This window comes from Trypanosoma theileri (genome assembly GCF_002087225.1).
Source record: "Trypanosoma theileri isolate Edinburgh chromosome Unknown TM35_Tth_3_V1, whole genome shotgun sequence".
NCBI lineage: Eukaryota > Euglenozoa > Kinetoplastea > Trypanosomatida > Trypanosomatidae > Trypanosoma > Trypanosoma theileri.
This window is the reverse complement of record NW_021639845.1, coordinates 719249-737251: the sequence shown is the minus strand read 5'-3', so window position 1 is coordinate 737251 and position 18003 is coordinate 719249. Positions and strand designations below refer to the sequence as shown.

The window sequence follows — 18003 nt, the reverse complement described above, 5'->3', positions numbered from 1 at the left end:
AAAAAAAAAAAGAAAATTTAGACACTATGGAGGAGATGGGCATTGAGATGCTCACAGAGCTCGCTACAGCAGTATTAACTTCTCCGGATAAAGCCACACGTGAAGAGGCGTCTCGCAAACTTCGTTTTATGAGCTGCTACGATTACTGGGAATTTGTGAAGACACTGCTTCCGATGTGCGAGAATAACTACTTGCGTTTTATTGTCTGCAAAGCGATTCACTTTATTGTTAGTAATGAACTTGGTCCACAAGAACGTAGAGAGATGCAGGTTTATGTTTTGGATTATTTGACACTAATGAATGAACGTGGTGAAGAGCTTCCAACGTACGTACGAAACGAGTTATACTCTATCTATGTCTCTATAGTGTACATTAACTGGAGACTAACTGTAATATCTATGGAGGATCATTCAAAAGGACTTGGAAAACGTATTATAGATGAGTTATCATCTCGTCTTCCTACAAATCAAGTGTTAGAATGTGTATTGGAGATACTAACGTACTTTTCCAAACAAGAGTCAAAGGGCTCTTTAGAGCATGTACGTGCGGCTTGCGCACGAGATATTCTTCCATATCTTTTTCAATTTGGTGTGATGAATATTGCTCAATATGGACGTATGGCACTTGAAGTAAGTTGTACAGCTCTAGAAACTGCTCAAGTAATGATAGTAGAACCAATTATTACTGTTCGACTTACAACAGATGATAGTATTTATTTGGATGATGCTTCTGTATGGTTTCCTGCATTACCTTTTGCAATGCAAGAGTGTGCTACTGCTGTTTTAGCACTTCCTATGACAGAATTAACTACTTACTATGGACGTTTTTTACGTATGGGATCTACCCTTTTATGTGTTGATCAAGAGTGGTTTCAAGTACGAAATACATTAAGTGCATTATTTCTTGAACTTTCAGGACAGTTACTCGAAGTTTATCTTTCATCAGGAGTTACCTATATGTTACAATTAGGTTGTGCATTATTGATTAATTTATTTGAACGTGATGAAGGAGTAGTAACATCCTATATATTCAATCGACCGGAACTTGTTAGTCGATGGGCAGAAGCGGCATGGGGTGTACTAGATAGGTGGCAAGATGATGAAGAAGAGTTACGACAAGAACTTATGCGTATGTTTTTTCTTTTTGGTGATCGAGTTATTCCTCGTGTGGTAGGATCTGAAAGAGATGATATTCGTGCATCCCCCATTACAGCAGAAGTACTGCGAGTGGCTCATTGCTATTTTGATACTGTTATAGCAAAGGCACATCTCACAGAAGATTCTAATGAAATGCGCAGTGATGTAGGTGTTATGCTACATAATGAAAAGACACTCCTTCCAGTTGCAGAGATGTTATTCTGGGAGCGTCTTGATCTTTACCCTACAATTCTAGAGCGTCTGGTAAATACTATTAAACAGTATGATGCTTGTATTCGGGCTCGTGAATCAAGTGACACTTCAGGATTAGGAGATATAATGTTATCACTTGCGGTGGATGTGGACTCTCTCATTCCTGCACTTAATGTCTCGGATGTGCCTCTTTTTCTTATGCATGTGTGTCTCTCAAGACTTTCTGTCATTATTTCAATAGTGGCAATTTCCATGCTTAATGAAAGAAGGCGTTCTAGTGATGATTTAATTGGTGTTATTGCCCAATTTGCACAAAATCTACTTTCAACAGATGATGCATTGACTAGTGCCTTTCTGGAAGATCTCTCACTGGCAGATATTGCTGATAGTGGTGGTCAAGGTGGTAATGGTGGAAATGGAGGTAATTCTGGTGATGGTAATAATAATAATAATAATAATAATAATAATAACAATAATAGTAATAATAATAACAGTGGTGTTGTACAGAGTTATCCAGCTGGAGGAGAGAAGAAAGTTCATTTGGGAATGTTAAGAGCTCTCTTCTTTTTTTGTGGTTGTGTTTATGAGTCTCAGTCTGGAGAGAGTAGAGGTTTTTATGAAATTATGATAAACCTTCTGCGATATGTTTATTTATACCATAGCGATAAACCTTGTCTTGCAACAGATGCGAATAATTTGCTTGGAAAAGTGCTTGGACAGGTTGTACGTGGGTGCTTTTTAACATCAGATAAAATGACATCTATTTTGCTAGCGGTTAAAGATGAACAAATTGAGTTATTACGAGCATCAAGCGATGAACTTACTACAGATGCAGGGAAAGCTCGTTCTGGTTTTCTTTCAGCTTTAACATTCTTTGTTGAATCTCGTTATTATGCTGGATTTTCTACATTGGATGTTCTTCAATATATTATTGCCCGTGCTTTAGAACATGATCGTCTCTTTTCTGATCCAATTCTACAATTACGTGATCTTCTTGCTATAGCAGATGGTATTCATCAACCGGAAGGATTTTTCTGGATGCTAGAAGCTGTAATTGAGGAAAGTGATGAAGTAAGGGAATTATTAAAAGTTATTCCTTCTACTGCACCTTTGGTACTTCGACTATGTTCTAAACTCTGCAACTTGGCATCACTTCTTTTACGAGAAGATAATAATTGTGAAATGAGATGGAATTTGGTTGGATTTTGTGTTGTAGCTGTTACTGGAGTAGGAAATTCAGTAAATCTAACAGATTTATGGGAAAGAGATTTAATTGATACTTTTGCCATGGATAACGCAAATGAGATGGTTTTATATGATGTTGCAGATATAGTTTATAATTTGATTGGTTCTCGATGGTGCAATTTAGGTGTTATGTTGATGTACACTGAGGACTTTCTTGATGTGTTTAGGGTCTTTGTATCTCTCTTTTTGTCAACTTCAGTGGAACTCTTGATGTCTCGAAATATGTACAGAGAACGAATTTTTCATGCCCTTATGAAAGCTTTTCTTTCATCCGATATTCTTGAAATGCGGTTACGAAAACTTTTAGATACACATGGGATGTGGCAACCATTATTGATTCATATGACAAAGTGTTTACACTATGCATTTCTTTTATATATACTAGCCGCGATTGACACTGCATTTATGTGTATGGAAAGATCTGGCGCGACTACTAATCTTTCTGTGAGTGATGAGGTAATTGGTGATATATTTCAGGAAGTAGTGATATACATTGCTGTAAGTGCACATATGGAAGCGAAAGAATCAGAACTTTGTTTTAAAGTACTAATAAAATGTTTTCAGTGGACACCCACTGTCTGCAGTGCGAGAATGGAAGGTTTACTGGACTTTTGTTCCGCTTATCATCGTGTGCGTCTGCGGCATATTTTTACGCTTTTACGCTCTGGTAAGGCAGATGCACTTATGTCCTATGTTGCCGTATTTGGAAGAGGCTCAAAGGTTCACACCTTATCCGCATGGTGATGATGATAATAACCATATTAAAGGGTGAATTGATGCTTTGTTATTATTATTATTATTGTTGTTATTATTATACCTTCATAAGAAATACGATTAGGCTATTCTTTCAGTTTATTCTGATTAAAGAAGAAGATGAATATATTAAAAAAAAAAAACTGTAATCCTTTGACTCTTGAAGACGAAGAACCGAAGCACACACAGACACACACACACAAAAAAAAAAAAAATGAAAAAGAAACAGATTGAAGAAAAAAAAAAAAAGTAAAAAAAAAAAATATTATCTATGCCCAATACTGACGTGTTTTTTTTCTGTATTTATTCTTCTTAATTTTCTTTTTTTTTTGTGCATCTGTTTTGAACTAATTATCCTCATCTCCATTCTTTTTTTTTTTTTCTCTCCTTTGATATCTTTTTTTTTCTCTTATTATTTATTTTTCGTTTTTGTATCCTTTCTTCTTTTATTTTCATTTACTGAAATAGTGGCTGGTGGGTTCCTTATCGTAGGGCTCTCGTTCTCACAGCCATCGCATCCCTCGATGCCACCAGGGGAGCGACGCGGGCGGGTTGGCCCTATTCGTTTTCGCACGTTTCTCCGCAACACTGTCTTGGATGTGATGCGGAGTCGTGGCTGGCTGGAGACGGACAGTGATCTGGGCTGGGATTTCTTCTGGGCGGATGTGGGGTGGATCCGCGAGGTGTACGACCACGTGCGGCTGGACGATACGCAGCGGATCAATCACTTCCGCAATCACTTTGAGTTGACGCGGAAAGATTTGATGGTGAAGAACTTAAAGCGGATGCGCAAGACGCTGGAGCGTGAGGGGCGGGTGGAGGAGGCGGTGGAGTTCGACTTCTTCCCCGCCACCTTCTCCCTCCCGCAGGACTACGGCCTCTTCGAGATGGAGTTCCGCCGCCAGCCGAATGCCATTTGGATCATGAAGCCCCCGGCAAAGGCGCAGGGGAAAGGCATCTTTCTCTTCTCGAAGATCTCACAGATCGCGGAGTGGCGGAAGGACTACAAACAGCGGCAGGGAGGGGCAGTGGGGGACAAGTCCGGCAGCAACCTTTACGGTAGTGAGCAGGTAGAACCTTATTTGGCACAACGATATATAGATAACCCACACCTCGTGGGTGGGAAGAAATATGACTTGCGTGTTTATGTGCTCGTAACAGGATATAGTCCACTTGTCGTTTGGTTGCATCGTACCGGATTTGCACGATTTTGTCACCAACGATTTTCACTAAAAGATATAGAAAATACTTTTATTCATGTCACAAATGTAGCTGTACAAAAGACAAATCCAAAGTACACACCTTCTTCAGGTTGTAAGTACGGTTTACGTAACCTTAGACAATATATAACCGCTTCAAGAGGAGTAGAAGCAGCACAGAAACTTTTTGATGATATTCAAAATATGATTCTGCGTTCTCTTCATGCAGTGCAAAAAATCATTGTTCAAGACAAACACAGTTTTGAATTGTACGGTTATGATATTATGATTGACAATGATTTGCACCCGTGGCTCATTGAAACGAATGCCTCTCCTTCACTTTCTGCAGAAACTCCTGCAGACTATCACCTTAAGTTTAACGTTTTGGAGGATATGTTTAATGTTGTTGATTTAGAGAAGCGACGGACAGGTGAAGAAGTACGAGTTGGTGGATTTGATTTAATTTGGAAAAATGGACCCGTAGGTCCTTCACGCCGCAGTGATGTAAAGGGAGGGTGCGGCTCAGCCCAGTCTTTTCTTGGATGTGCGAATGAGTTTGAAATTCCCATTACACATATGCGAATGCCACCACGTTTACAGCAACTTGACAGCAGTGAAAGACTTCTTACATGAGAAGAAGAAGAGAAGGAGTAAGAAGAAGAAGAAGGAGCAAATCACAAAAAAAAAAAAAAAAACAACAAAACAAAAGAAACTCTCTGTAGGTGAACCAACGTAATTATGATGTGAACTGTGGTCATTCTCTCGTGTTTTTGTATTTTTCTCATCGCTTCACTAGAGATGAGGACCAATCATTAAAAAAAAAAAAAAAACGAGATGGAATGACTGTTTTTTTTTTTTTCTTTTTGCCTCTGTGTATGGATATACCTACATATGTTTAATAATGTTTTTGTATGTGGGTCTTCTCTTGCATTGGAATGGAACCCATTTGCTTTGTCAAATAAGAATTAAAAAAAAAAAAAACAAGAAAGCCTTGATGCGCACCATTATTTATACTATGTTTTTTTTTTTTCTTTTCTTCCACTGTTCTTTCTTTTCTGTTTTTTTTTTTCTGTTCTTTTTCTTTTCATTATTTTTATTCATTGTTATTATTATTATTATTATTATTATTATTTCTTGCTTTCTTTGTATTCTTTGTATTCTCTGTACATTAAGAAGGAAGAGGATCTTGGCATCTGGGACTCTTCCTAGAGAACAAGCACATACAAGAGATTCAAATAAATCTACCAGAACGAAAAAAAAAAAAATAATAATATTAATTGGATAGGGGCGAACACAGCCACTGACGGTTAAACCCTAGAAGAAGAAAGAAAAAAAAAAAAAACAACCAATTTTGTCGAATGACACTACACTCTAGCACTCTCTTCTGCTTATGCAGTTGTGTTATCATATGTTTGTTAACATCATCTATTACAGTTAAAGCCGCTGGTAATGAATCACGAAACACATGGGCTGTTATCTTGTCATCTTCCAGATACTTTTTTAATCTGCGTCATACATCCAATGCGCTTACAATGTATCATTTGTGCCGCAAACATGGAATGGATGATGATCATATTATTCTTTTTCTTGGAGACAGCTATGCCTGTGATCCACGTAATCCTGATCCTGCCACTATCTACAGCGCCCTCTCAGGACCAGATCGTGTAAATCTATACAGTTGTAATGTGCAGGTGGATTATGCTGGATATGATGTGGATGTGCGTCGTTTTCTTGGAGTCCTGCAAGGTCGTTACGATGAACACACACCCCCTTCACGCCGACTAGATACGGATGAAAATTCTTATATTTTAATTTACGCCGCAGGGCATGCAGCCGAAGGATTTTTCAAATTTCAAGACTCAGAGTTTTTAAGCTCAACAGATGTTGCCGATACATTAATGATGATGTGGGAACAGAGACGCTATCACAAGGTTGTATTTCTTGTAGATACTTGTCATGCACTTTCCATGTGTCTTGAAATTAAAGCACCAAATGTTATTTGTCTCACTTCCTCTGATGTAGTACTTGAGAGTTTCTCACATCATATAGATCCTGCCTCTGGACTAACTGTTATTTCACGGTGGTCATTTGAATCTTTACAGCTGCTAGAACATGCAAAGTGCAATATAAAACCACACGAGCAAAAAACACCACTACAAATGTCTTGGTATGATTTTAACTATGGTAAAGAACGGAAACAACTGCCACGACCACTCTCTATTCCGGCCCACTTTGATGCCGTAAATGATCCTAAAGCTATTAAGGAGTGGAAATTAGAGGAATTTTTTTGCGATGAACCACGTAAAGTACTCCCCGTCGATGTGCAATATGACCTCCTATAGGAATATTACTTTTTTTTTTTTTCTTATTTTGTTTTCCTTCTTTCTTCCTTTTCGAAAAAAGAAGTTTTCTACAGTGTTGAGGATTTCTCTGAGTGTGTATGTGGGGTTGGGTGGGGTACATTTGCATCTATTTTTTCCCCACCTTGTTCCTTTCTCATTACGTGTGCGTGCATGTATCCTTCTTGAACTCTTTGAGTTCTAATGAATAAGAGTTTCCATTTGTGTCCATTGTTCTTGTTGTTGCTCAATTACTTTTTTTTTTTTTATAAATTTTGTGGATAATGTTTTTATTATTTATTTCTTATCACTACCACTTCTTCCTACTTTTCCATTTATACATACATACATACATGCGGTACGAACACCAGTAGAGCAAAGAGTACATTTTGACATTCAGTCATTTCACCGATAAGACAGGAATAAAATATACATATATTTATTCCTTTTATCATTGTGTTTAAGTTATGCGTAAGTTTACGACCTTACCATTATCCTCATCATCTCGGATTGGACTCTCTCTTTCACTAACCGGAAAACGATGCTGTTCCTCTACTTCCTCTGGGTCTAATGTTAGTGGAGGTTCTAATGTGGGTCCTAATATTGCTCCTAAAAAACCGAAACGTCGCATTTTGCCTAATATTGATGCTTCAGCACTTCTTGAACGAGTTCCACGAGATCCGGGTGCCCATGCAGAACTTTCAACTGCTGAATTGGAGCGAAAAATTGAAGAGTGGTCAAAAATGAATCCACAAGAATTAGAAGAATTGTACAAAAAACTTGAAAAACAAGAAGAAGAAGAGAGTCGTGTACTTATGGAAGACTCATTATATCAAATGGATGTCTCAATGCGAGATCGTTCACGCGCTGCTGTGCGTGTTTTTTGGAAAGATGTTAATGTGAGTCCACTGGATGGTCACGATGGATGGTACACCGTCTTGGTAGATGGTCGTAAGGTAAAGGCATTTGAGTCTACAAATGTTCTTGCAATTCCAAGTGAAGCTATGGCATATTGCTGTGCACGAGAATATTCAGAGCAGTCAGGATATTTAAACAAACTCTTAATGCCTATGACGGATATGTGTAGTGGAGCCCTCACTGTAGCTCCACAGATGATAGCCCCACGTGTGGATTATTTAATGTCTTTTTATCAGAATGATAATATGTACTTCCGTGCAGCACCTATTGCTAATGAACAGGATCGTGTTATTGGTCCTATTGCAGATTGGTTTGCACGTGTATTTGAAGTGAATGTACCGCGTATCGTAGGTATTGGTCACCCACAGATTCCACCAGGTGCAACTCTCAAAGTTCGAGATGCACTACTGGCCATGTCTATGAATCCATACCAAATTGTTTCGCTTTGTGTGGCAGCTCAATTCACAAGTAGCCTACTTCTTCCACTCGCAATGTTCAATGGCATTGTCGATGTCCCAACCGCACTCTCTATTAATCGTGCTGAAGAAGGACATAATACCCACACAGAAGGTCTTATTGAAGGATATCACGACATTAGAGAAGCCGATGTTGTTACGAAGCTGTGTGCATGTGCCGCGACGTGGCAACTAATGAAGGATGTACCACTCTCAAAGTGTATGGAGGTTCCACGAACCACTCTAGCTGAGGAAGCATTGTGACATTCTTCAAATGGACTCTCCGTTCATATTTCTGTTTAAGAAGAATGGAAAGAAGTAACTAATATTGTTTCAATACATTTTTTTTCTTCCTTCTCTCACCATTTTCCACAGAGGAATTAAAAAAAAAAAAAACTGGTATTCTTCTTGATATTCGTTTTGTGTGGGTGAGTGTATTTCTATTTCCCTTTTTCTGCGTGTGAGTGTATACTTGATTTTGTTTTTTAAATGAGATGATTTTTCTTCTGTTTTGCTCTCTTTTTTTTGGTTCTAATATTTCCCCTATTCTTTTTCTTGTTTTGCTTTTTTCCTCCTCCTCCTCCTCCTCCTCCTCCTCCTCCTCCTCATTCTTTTTTAAATATACAGTTGCTTAACCTCACTTCATCCACATTCTTTGCTGCGGTGTTGGAGTGAACAGTAAATAAAAGCAAACAAACGAACTGCTATACATAGCAAAAAGAATAATATATATATCTATATATCTATACGTATATACATACATACATACATATATCTATATACACTTAACATACAAGTGCAACACGTTTAATTGGACTCTTCAATGAAGCGTTCTTCGGTACCTGACCGAGATAGTACTGTTACTGCTGCTGCTGGTGGTGGTGGTAGTGGTGGTGGTGGAAATGCGCTGGTACCACGTGGTAAACAAGGAATACGTCCAATATCTCGGAGTTCCAGAGAACTTGCTGTTGGGCAGCAGGTGAATCCGCAATACGGAGCACTGATAGACAGTAACGAAGTACACAGTGAGATACGTGATTTGTCCACACGGGTAAAGGGAGTGATTGAGAAAAATTTTCAAAAGAATGCAACATCTGAAGAGCAGGTGCTTCAAGGTATACGACGTTTTGGACCATCTGCACAGTCCAAAAAAATTCTCAACAAGGAGAATGAGGCGGCCATGTTAGCTTTTAAAACAGGTGTTTATGCAGTCTGGCGATGTGAGCGACCAAAATTATCAGGTTCAAACACAGACTTCTGTACACGTATTGGATATCAACACCGCTGTTTTTGTGGACACACACTTGAGCAACATGCAGCACCTAAACCTGCACGAGGTCGTGTACCGGCGCCGCGCTGCCAGTCGTGTAATTGTGCTGGTTTTGAATACGTCCCAAACGAGCCCGAGGAGATTGGAGAGGGATGGCTAACCCGGCGTCGTAATTGGAATCCATCGGAGTGGTCTCCCAAATGCCGCTGCGGGCACGGTAGTAAAAAGCATGACCCGAAGACCCACTCCTGCAGCGAGTGCAGTTGCTGTGGGTACACGAGTCACTTTCTCTGTGTGGTGTGCGACTGCGACGGGGAGGCCCACGCGACGGTGTTCGAGTTGGAGCGGGAGCGGCTGGAAAAGGGCCGGCCGGTGCGGGAGGCGTACTTCCCGCTGGGCGGCCTCGAGTGGTCCGTGCGGGAGTTGGTGCTCGACGACCCCAGCGGGGGTGGCGTCCTCACCGCCCCGCCGGCCATTCCAGCAATAACAGCAGACGGGAAGCCCACCGCCACCCGTGTTGGTAATCACAGCAATAGTGCTGGAAACAGGAATGATATCGTAGTGGCGGGGTCCGTTTTGCCTGGAATGGGTGCCGGCATAGATTGTTTGGCGCCCATCCCACAATACTGTACAGCCTGTGCTACCATATTCCGTTCCCCTGAAAGTAAGTTTTGCTCAAAATGTGGAAAGTCACGGGTGTGAATGAGGTACAATAGATACCAATACCCCCTCCCTTTCTTCTCTCTATAAAAAAAAAAACATTTTTTTTTTTCTTTCTTTCGTTCTTTTTTTATTACTTCTGCATCTGACATGGCCTACCTTTTTGTTTATATCTGAATGTAAAAGTTTAGGTACAAACGACAATATTTGGAAAGCAAAATCAAAGGAAAAAAAAAAAAAAAACCACCTTTTTACTGGAATGAGTGGTTTTTATGGAAAAGAAAAAATCCTTTATTCAGACGTATATATGTCTTGTTCATTTTTTTTTTTCTCTTGAGATATCTATTATTAGTGTCATTATATCACTACAGCATTCGGTGTACAACGGTAAAGAAAAAAGTATGGAAGAGTAAAAAGGGATTCTTCAAAAAGAAGTATTGAAAGGTTGACTACCTCTTTTTTTTTTTTTTTTTGAACCGTTAGGCCAGATGCTGAGAGTTGCTTTCCACTTTTTTTTTTGTTATGTGCTTCATTCATACAAATTGCGATTTCTTTTTGGAAGAGAGACATCAACTACATGAAAAAAATGAGGGATACTAACAAACCACGTACTTGTAATATGTATTTATATACATATGCAGTTACAAATTGCTCTTTGTTGTTTATGAGAAAACGGGATTATTATTATTATTATATTTTTTTTGCACTCCTTCTTTTTCTTCCTTTTTTTTCCTTTTTTGCGTTTGCTCAAGAAGTCACGTGTACTCTTCTTCTTCAGTGCGTGTCTGTGTGTGTGTGTGTGTGGAAGAGAGCGTGTGTGGAACAGTAATCATCAGTAAAAAAAAAAAAAAAAAAAATCGTTAATACGAGATAAAAGGAAAAAAAAAGAACAAAACGAAAACACAAAAAAGGAGACTGAGGTAACGAAATATAAAGACGAAGGGAGAAAAAAAAAAAGCCGCAGTAAGGATAAAGAGTCGGCTTCCCTAGAAATATTTTTATTACTATTACTATTATTACAATTATTTATTAAAAACAATGTGGCATAGTCAACACCGTATGATTATGGGTGGAGTTCGCCGTACATTAGTGTCGTCTGCCTCTCAGCGGTCAACACTTGGCACTGCCGCCTTACTTTTACAAGGGCGCTTTGCGAGCGGTAACAACAATCCGTACACGGTGCTAGGCATTAAACAGGGGGCGACGAAGGAGGAAATCAAGAAGGCTTATCGTGTGTTGGCGCGCAAACATCACCCAGATGCTCCTGGTGGCTCTCATGAGAGGTTTCAGGAAATTCAAGCAGCTTATGAACAAATCAAGAGTGGTGTGTGGATTCAAAAGAACGCTGATGGTGGTTCTGGTGGCGGTGGTGATGGCTCTGACAGTGGCAACAGATACAGTAACTTCCGCTTCACTACACGACGACACAAGAGCAAGGTTAGCTACGATGAATTCTATGAGGAGATGCACACGGGTAAGGTGAAGAAAAATCCATTCGGTGATGAAGATGAGGCGGAGGCCGCAGCTGCAGCGCGAGATCCCCGTCGTAATCCCCTTGCTGGAAATGAGGCACTCGTACAGGCATGGTTCCGTTTTATTATTCTCTGGTCGGCAGTTTTCATCTCGCTGCGTGTGGCACTCTTTCTCACTTTCCCGCCAAAGTATGAGAGTGCACGGAAAGCACCTATGCCAGAGCGACCACGAAAACCACCACCGCCGAAACCACTCATGAACAACTCACTTGTAGCATAATCAGAATGAACAAACACAGGTGTGGGAGTTTTTCAGGAGGAATGCACATACTCTCTTTCTTTTTCTTTTTTTTCCTTTCACTCTCTCTATTCCTTTATATATATACATATTGGGAGTTAAGGATAAAAGAAAAGAATTTGGGAGTGTTTTTGTGTATGTGTGTGTATGAGTGAGTGAGACAGAGAGGTAAAAAAAAAAAAAAAGACCTTGGAGTTTTTCTTTCATGTGTCTTGCCTCGCTTTTCTCAAAGTCGTTACTTACGTAAGCGAATCGCCTACTTGACACTCTTTATTTGCAAGATAAGAGAGTTTTGAGTCTGCTATTCTTTCCATCCTTCCCACATAATTTGCCAAAGGCGTATGTTTTTTTTTTTAATTATATTTCTTAAGGGCTGTTTTTTCTAGCTGTTTGTGCATTTTATATGTGGGAATTTGTACTCTTTTTTCTTTTTTTTTTTTTGATATCTTTATTTCTCTCATAAATAACACAAATCAAGGAACAGAATAAAAAATAAATAGGTTTTGGGTACGTAACGAACATAGTTGCGTAGTTATCCGCTGGGTTGAAGAAAAGAAAAAGGGAGGGAGATTTGGAAGTTGAACTGCAGCAGTAGTTTTCCTTTTCTCTAAATTAAAAATATTGCTGATAAAGAGGAAGAAAAAGGGTTTTCGTTTTCTTTCTTTCTTTTTTTCCGACTAGGTGGTTTTCACATACACGATAACTACGACCATACATAAACGGGAAAATGATCTACCGAACACGGTTTCTGTTGGCGGCGGAGTTCAAACAAAAGTCTCGCTGGTCAAGTGTATGGCCTAATATGCGTTATGGCGCTATGTACCTCAACTACAGCGTTGGTAGACAGTTGCCGATGAAAGGGGTCAACTGGGTTACGCGGGACTCTAATCGCTTATTGAATTTCTCTAATCGATATAGCTCAGTTATTGCTGATATTGATGTGAAAAAGACAGAAGAAGAACTTGGTGTTAATCTTTCTGATATTCGCTGGAATGATCACCGTCGTATCTACTGGAAATGCTCTTTTTGTGGTTCTTCCTACCGTAAAAGTGTTTCTGTCCGTACGAAGTTTCATGCAGGATGTAACTTTTGTAAAGGTAGGTATCCTTCTGAGGTACTTCGCGAGCAGCACGCAAGTCCTTCATTAACAGAGTCCGCAGCAGAGTTATTACCACAACTTGTAGATAATGAAAAGAAAGAGAATTTAGCAACATTAGCCCATACTAGTAAATTTCGAGCAGAATGGAAGTGTCAAAATTGTGGTGAGGCATATCGTTCAACTATTCGAAGCCGCACCGGTAAAGTGGAAGAAGGACAATGTCCATTACATCCGGATATTGTTTCTTGGTCAGCTTACTGTCCTTCATGTTCGTGGAAGCCAAATATGGTTTCCATTGCAGATGAGGTGCATCGCAGTGGTCAGTTCCTCGGATTACAGGTGCCAGAGAGTACAAAACAACAACAACAGCAGCAACAAAAACCTATTCCACGCAGGAAAAAACTTGTTTCATAACAAATCTTTCTTGTTTGTTGTTTTATTATTCTTCAGAATTTCACTTTATGCAATAGTTTAACTGGTAGTTGTGGTTGTAGTACTCTTCGGGGAATTTCTAGTTGCTTAATTTTTTCTTTTATTACAATTTAAACAATTCTTCTTTTTTTCTTTTTCTATTTATTCTGATTGATTTTTTCGTTTCTCTTTAAATAGTATTTTAATTCTATTGGTAGTATCGAGTCGGGTACCATTCTTAAGTGATTGGTAAGAATGTCTAGTCGTTTTTTTCAGAAATACTTTCTGCGCTGCGGTCACTGCCATTCTATTCAGCGGCACGCAAAAGGCTACAAGCCCATTCCCAATCCTATTCTTTTCGATTCGGATGCGCACTGCCGTAGTTATCACCGTGAACAGCAGGAGTGTGCTAACATGTCTGGTATTTTAGTGACTTGTAGATGCAATAAGTGTGAACGTATTCATTCATCTTGGAAGGTGATGGACTTTCAAGAGTTTCTTGATGCAAAACATGCTATGAGTGCAGAGGAGCGGAAGAAGTTTCTGTGGCCAAAAGTGGAAAATAGTTCTAACACAATTTCGTCAACAGCCAAAGAGGTCTTGTAGGGCTGAATTCATTGAACCAGAATACATTTTTTTCCCTCTTGCAACTTTTATGTTTTGAGTGGTTTGAACTCACTCCTTTTCTGATAGTGGTAGTGATGTTAGTGGTGGAAACAAAGAAATAAAAAAAAAAAACGAAAAAAAAAAACCAATAGTAGCGGTAATGTGGTTCTTTTCTCTATTTTTATTTTTTATTTTATTTGTTTATTTATTTTTATTTTTTTCTATTTTACCCTAATTTCTATGGCGAAGCACACAGAAAAAGAAAAAAAAGATAAAATGACTGTTGCTAGTGAGAGACAACGACGTGTTGCAGCAAGCTTCACCCGTCAGTACTACACTCTGATGGTGCAGCAGCCAGAGAAGCTGTCAGCATTTTATACTCCACATGCAACGTTTGATCATTTGGGGCATAAGGCGGAGGGCACTGCAGAGATTGAGACCACCATCGCCGCGCTCTACCCCGTGCAGCCAAACGGATCCGCACAGATCCACAGTTTGACTGTAGAGACGACCCCTAACGGCCATATTCACCTGGCGATTAAAGGGTCCATCACGACGGCTTTGAACGTCACGTACAACTTCACACACGATGTGGAACTCATCGAGCACGAGACACAACCAGGCAGCTTTGGAATTGTGAATGACAAGCGGGAGCGCACTATCAAAGAAGAGGCACTCCAGCGATGGGCACTGGAAACACCACCCATGTTTGCACAAGAAGCTAAAAAGGATGCGATGGAGCCCATTGAACAGCCAGCTGCCACAACAGCTGTGAAGGCCTTAGAGAAGTCTCCAGCTAAGAAAAGCGTTGAACCGCCAAAGAAAGGGGAGTCACCTGCTTCTGAGAAGGTTGCTGCGGTTAACTCAACAGTACCTGAACGTTCTGTAACTGTATCTCCTGACTCTTGTGCAAACCCTTCTGCTACTGATGCTACTGTGGAGAAAGTGGCTGTTAAAAAATTGGAGGAAGAAGGGACCGCCACCACCACCACAACGATGCCTTCCACTTCTGCCGCTAATACGGAGGTAAAGAAGCCAAAGAGTTTTGCTGAGGCCATCCTGATGGGAAAGCGCACTGGTGGTGCACAGGGACATGCAGCACCGTTAAAGGTAGTAGCCAAAGGAGGCAAAGAACAGTCCACAGAGGAACCGGTAAAGGAAAAGAAGGAGAAAAATAGGGAATCAGCTGCTGTAGCTGAAAAGAACGGTACGAAAGGGGCCCATAGAAATGGTACAAGTGGAAAAAAACCGACAGCGGTGACCGCATCTGCTGAGGGGGAGAAAAAGAATGGGAAACCCAGCGCTGAAGGCGGAAACCATAAGGAAGGATTTAGTAACAGCAACAACAATACCACCACCAACAAAAATAATAACACCAATCATAACAATAATACTTCTAATAATAATAATAACAACAATAACAGAAACAACAAGAAAAAAGACGCTGATGGTCGAACATTGAGTCGGTTTGTGGTATTTTACGATATTATTGTAAAGGGCCTTCCGCATGACGCGACAGAGGAGACAGTGCGTGAAATTATTGGTACAACTGCCCCTGTTAAACTTGTCAACGTTCTTTCGCAGCCTGATAAGAAAGACCCGGCAGTCTTGCGTACCTTCGCATTCGTGCAGCTGGATCACGACGCTATTAAGGAGGCTGGTGATGACGTGAAGGCGACAGTGACTAAAATTGTTTCTTCACACAAGGGAAAGAAGGGTCCCAATGGACAGCGTTACCAGATTGATGAAGTCCGCGAAAAGTACACCGCAGCACCTGCAGAGGCGTCCGCATAAATGAGTATATATATATAAGGTGACTTTTGTGTGTACTTTTGTCTGTACATGAACAAATATCTTTCTCTAATATTGATGTTTTGTATTGTTGTGGATTTCTTGCGTGCGCGCGTCCGCCTCTATTTTAGTTCGTGTGAGTTTTTTTTTTTTTTTTCTCTTGTGTGTGCGTGTGTGTCTGCGTATGCTTAACGCATCTTTTCTTGTGTTTCTTTCATGACATGTTCTCATCTTTTCTATTGCGCTTCACATGATTCTGCACAAAAGATGCGACATTCACGTTACTTTCAACCTCTTCTTCTCTCCTTCGTACCACCACCATCACCACCATGACGTCCGAATGTGTTGTCTCTCTCTTTCTGTTTCTATTTGTGTGTGTGTGTGTGTCTTTCCAATGGAGCTTCTCTACTGCTGATGTAGAGGTTGATGAAGTGAAGAGTGAGAATACCCGACTGTTTGAAATAATACGTGATGCCCATCTGTATATCTCCAATTGCGGAAGGTGTGACAGAGAGCGCATGTCTATGAAAAGAAACCAGCAAGTAGCTAAAAAACAGAATGAAAAAGAGATATTTCTAGTCAAGAATAAAAAAAAAAAAAGGATCTATATATATATATATATATATATATGGATTTATAAGTAATACGCAAAAAAGAAAGAGAACACACAAAAAGCAAAAAAAAAAAAAAAAAGAAGGGCTCGGGAAAAATACCAAAAAAAAAAAGGAATACAGAGTGAACATCTTCCAGGAAAGGCAAAAACAAATAGTACTTGACTGATCTCTCTGTGTGTGCAACTGTGATATGAGAGCGGAGCTGTTGCATACGTAAAGAGTCTCGGCTTTATAGTCGACGTACAACTGCACACTTACTTTCTCGGCGTTTTTTTTTTTTCTTTTATTCTTATCTAAACTCACCCTGTTATTATTATTATTATTATTATTATTATTATTATTATTATTATTATTATTATTATTATTATTATTATTATTATTATTATTATTACTACTACTAACAAAACAGACGGCAAAATGTAAGCAGTCAGAAGTCAAAGAGATGTGTGTTTGTCTGTGTAGATCTCATGCAAGCACATCCTGCTCTCCCCTTTCCCCCCTTTTTTTTTGTGTGCACGCCTTTTTTTTTTTATACTCACGAAAGATAATACGTGATAAAGTAGAAAAAAAAGAGAAGTAAACGTATGAAGAAACGGTGAGAAGAAAAAAAAAAAGAAAAAAACGGTCTGATTAAAAGTGAACAAATAAGAACAGCAACAAAGAAAAATAAAAAGAAAAGCGAAGTGATTTGTTGGAGAACTAGATAAATCCGACAACTAAAAGTAAGATAAGTGAAGACGAATAAAACGAAAAATATGTAAGAAGAAGATGAAAATAAAGAGTGGAGAAAAAAAGAAAGGAATATCATCAGAAGGTTTTAAGTGAGATGAACAGAAGAGGTGGTAGAGGAAAAGAGAAATCAAAATAAATGGGTCGATAGAACCACGTCTGTTTTATTTGTTCGTTGTCGTGGGATCTTTTTATCTTCATTTCCTTTTTTCCAGTATCTACCCGCTTCTATTCACTTGTGTATGTGGGCTTCCGGAGTGCCTAAGAAATAGAACTCATTTGATGCCTATTTGAGCGAATACAATCAGTCTTGTAATGGAAAGAGAACATTATGGTGAATAGGGAGAAAGAAAAAACAAAAAAAAAAAGAGAAAGGAAAACGAGACTGAGAGAAGAAAATGATTATATGCAGACATGTATGAGATGTCTCTTTATTTCTGTTTGCATTCTGCATCTGAGTCTGCATATTCGCATCCCGTATCTCCTTGTGATGCTTCTGTTGGATGAAATATATATATATATATTCGTTCCTCACAGTTACTGCAACACACACATAAATAGAAAAAAAAGAGAGACCACAAGGATGAAAGAATATGTTAAAAGGCGCTGCTGACAATACACTATCCATAAAAGAAGATTGATAGGGTTATACTGAAAGAGGAAGGAAGGGCCGTATAAGGTGTCAAATAAAAGGGGAAAAGGAAGAAAGGAGGGGACTCAGCTGATGCCAGTGGAGTAAATCAAATCAAAGGCGAAAGGAGACTTATTTTGAGAAGGAAATAAAAAAAAAAAAAA

General features: G+C 39.4%; 9 protein-coding genes across 9 annotated transcripts; all 9 read left to right on the top strand.

The window, feature by feature from the left end:
• Positions 1-26: 26 nt before the first annotated feature.
• Positions 27-3338, top strand: TM35_000033790 (uncharacterized protein; the record flags this gene model as incomplete). The annotated part of the gene is made up of 1 exon (XM_029022146.1): positions 27-3338. One exon carries the CDS (start codon positions 27-29, stop codon positions 3336-3338), a length of 3312 nt encoding a protein of 1103 aa, XP_028886692.1.
• Positions 3339-3871: 533 nt separating this feature from the next.
• TM35_000033780 (putative tubulin tyrosine ligase protein) lies at positions 3872-5179 on the top strand (the record flags this gene model as incomplete). The annotated part of the gene is made up of 1 exon (XM_029022145.1): positions 3872-5179. The coding sequence occupies one exon, from the start codon at positions 3872-3874 to the stop codon at positions 5177-5179; it is 1308 nt and encodes a 435-aa protein (XP_028886691.1).
• A 725-nt stretch (positions 5180-5904) lies between these two features.
• Positions 5905-6888, top strand: TM35_000033770 (GPI-anchor transamidase subunit 8; the record flags this gene model as incomplete). Its single annotated transcript, XM_029022144.1, has 1 exon — positions 5905-6888. One exon carries the CDS (start codon positions 5905-5907, stop codon positions 6886-6888), a length of 984 nt encoding a protein of 327 aa, XP_028886690.1.
• Positions 6889-7352: 464 nt separating this feature from the next.
• On the top strand, positions 7353-8522 carry TM35_000033760 (ATP synthase mitochondrial F1 complex assembly factor 2; the record flags this gene model as incomplete). Its single annotated transcript, XM_029022143.1, has 1 exon — positions 7353-8522. One exon carries the CDS (start codon positions 7353-7355, stop codon positions 8520-8522), a length of 1170 nt encoding a protein of 389 aa, XP_028886689.1.
• Positions 8523-9081: 559 nt separating this feature from the next.
• On the top strand, positions 9082-10230 carry TM35_000033750 (putative protein-like; the record flags this gene model as incomplete). Its single annotated transcript, XM_029022142.1, has 1 exon — positions 9082-10230. One exon carries the CDS (start codon positions 9082-9084, stop codon positions 10228-10230), a length of 1149 nt encoding a protein of 382 aa, XP_028886688.1.
• A 996-nt stretch (positions 10231-11226) lies between these two features.
• Positions 11227-11940, top strand: TM35_000033740 (putative chaperone protein DNAj; the record flags this gene model as incomplete). Its single annotated transcript, XM_029022141.1, has 1 exon — positions 11227-11940. The coding sequence occupies one exon, from the start codon at positions 11227-11229 to the stop codon at positions 11938-11940; it is 714 nt and encodes a 237-aa protein (XP_028886687.1).
• Positions 11941-12685: 745 nt separating this feature from the next.
• Positions 12686-13471, top strand: TM35_000033730 (uncharacterized protein; the record flags this gene model as incomplete). Its single annotated transcript, XM_029022140.1, has 1 exon — positions 12686-13471. One exon carries the CDS (start codon positions 12686-12688, stop codon positions 13469-13471), a length of 786 nt encoding a protein of 261 aa, XP_028886686.1.
• Positions 13472-13723: 252 nt separating this feature from the next.
• On the top strand, positions 13724-14074 carry TM35_000033720 (uncharacterized protein; the record flags this gene model as incomplete). The annotated part of the gene is made up of 1 exon (XM_029022139.1): positions 13724-14074. One exon carries the CDS (start codon positions 13724-13726, stop codon positions 14072-14074), a length of 351 nt encoding a protein of 116 aa, XP_028886685.1.
• Positions 14075-14350: 276 nt separating this feature from the next.
• TM35_000033710 (mucin-associated surface protein (MASP)) lies at positions 14351-15868 on the top strand (the record flags this gene model as incomplete). The annotated part of the gene is made up of 1 exon (XM_029022138.1): positions 14351-15868. One exon carries the CDS (start codon positions 14351-14353, stop codon positions 15866-15868), a length of 1518 nt encoding a protein of 505 aa, XP_028886684.1.
• Between the last annotated feature and the right edge of the window lie 2135 nt (positions 15869-18003).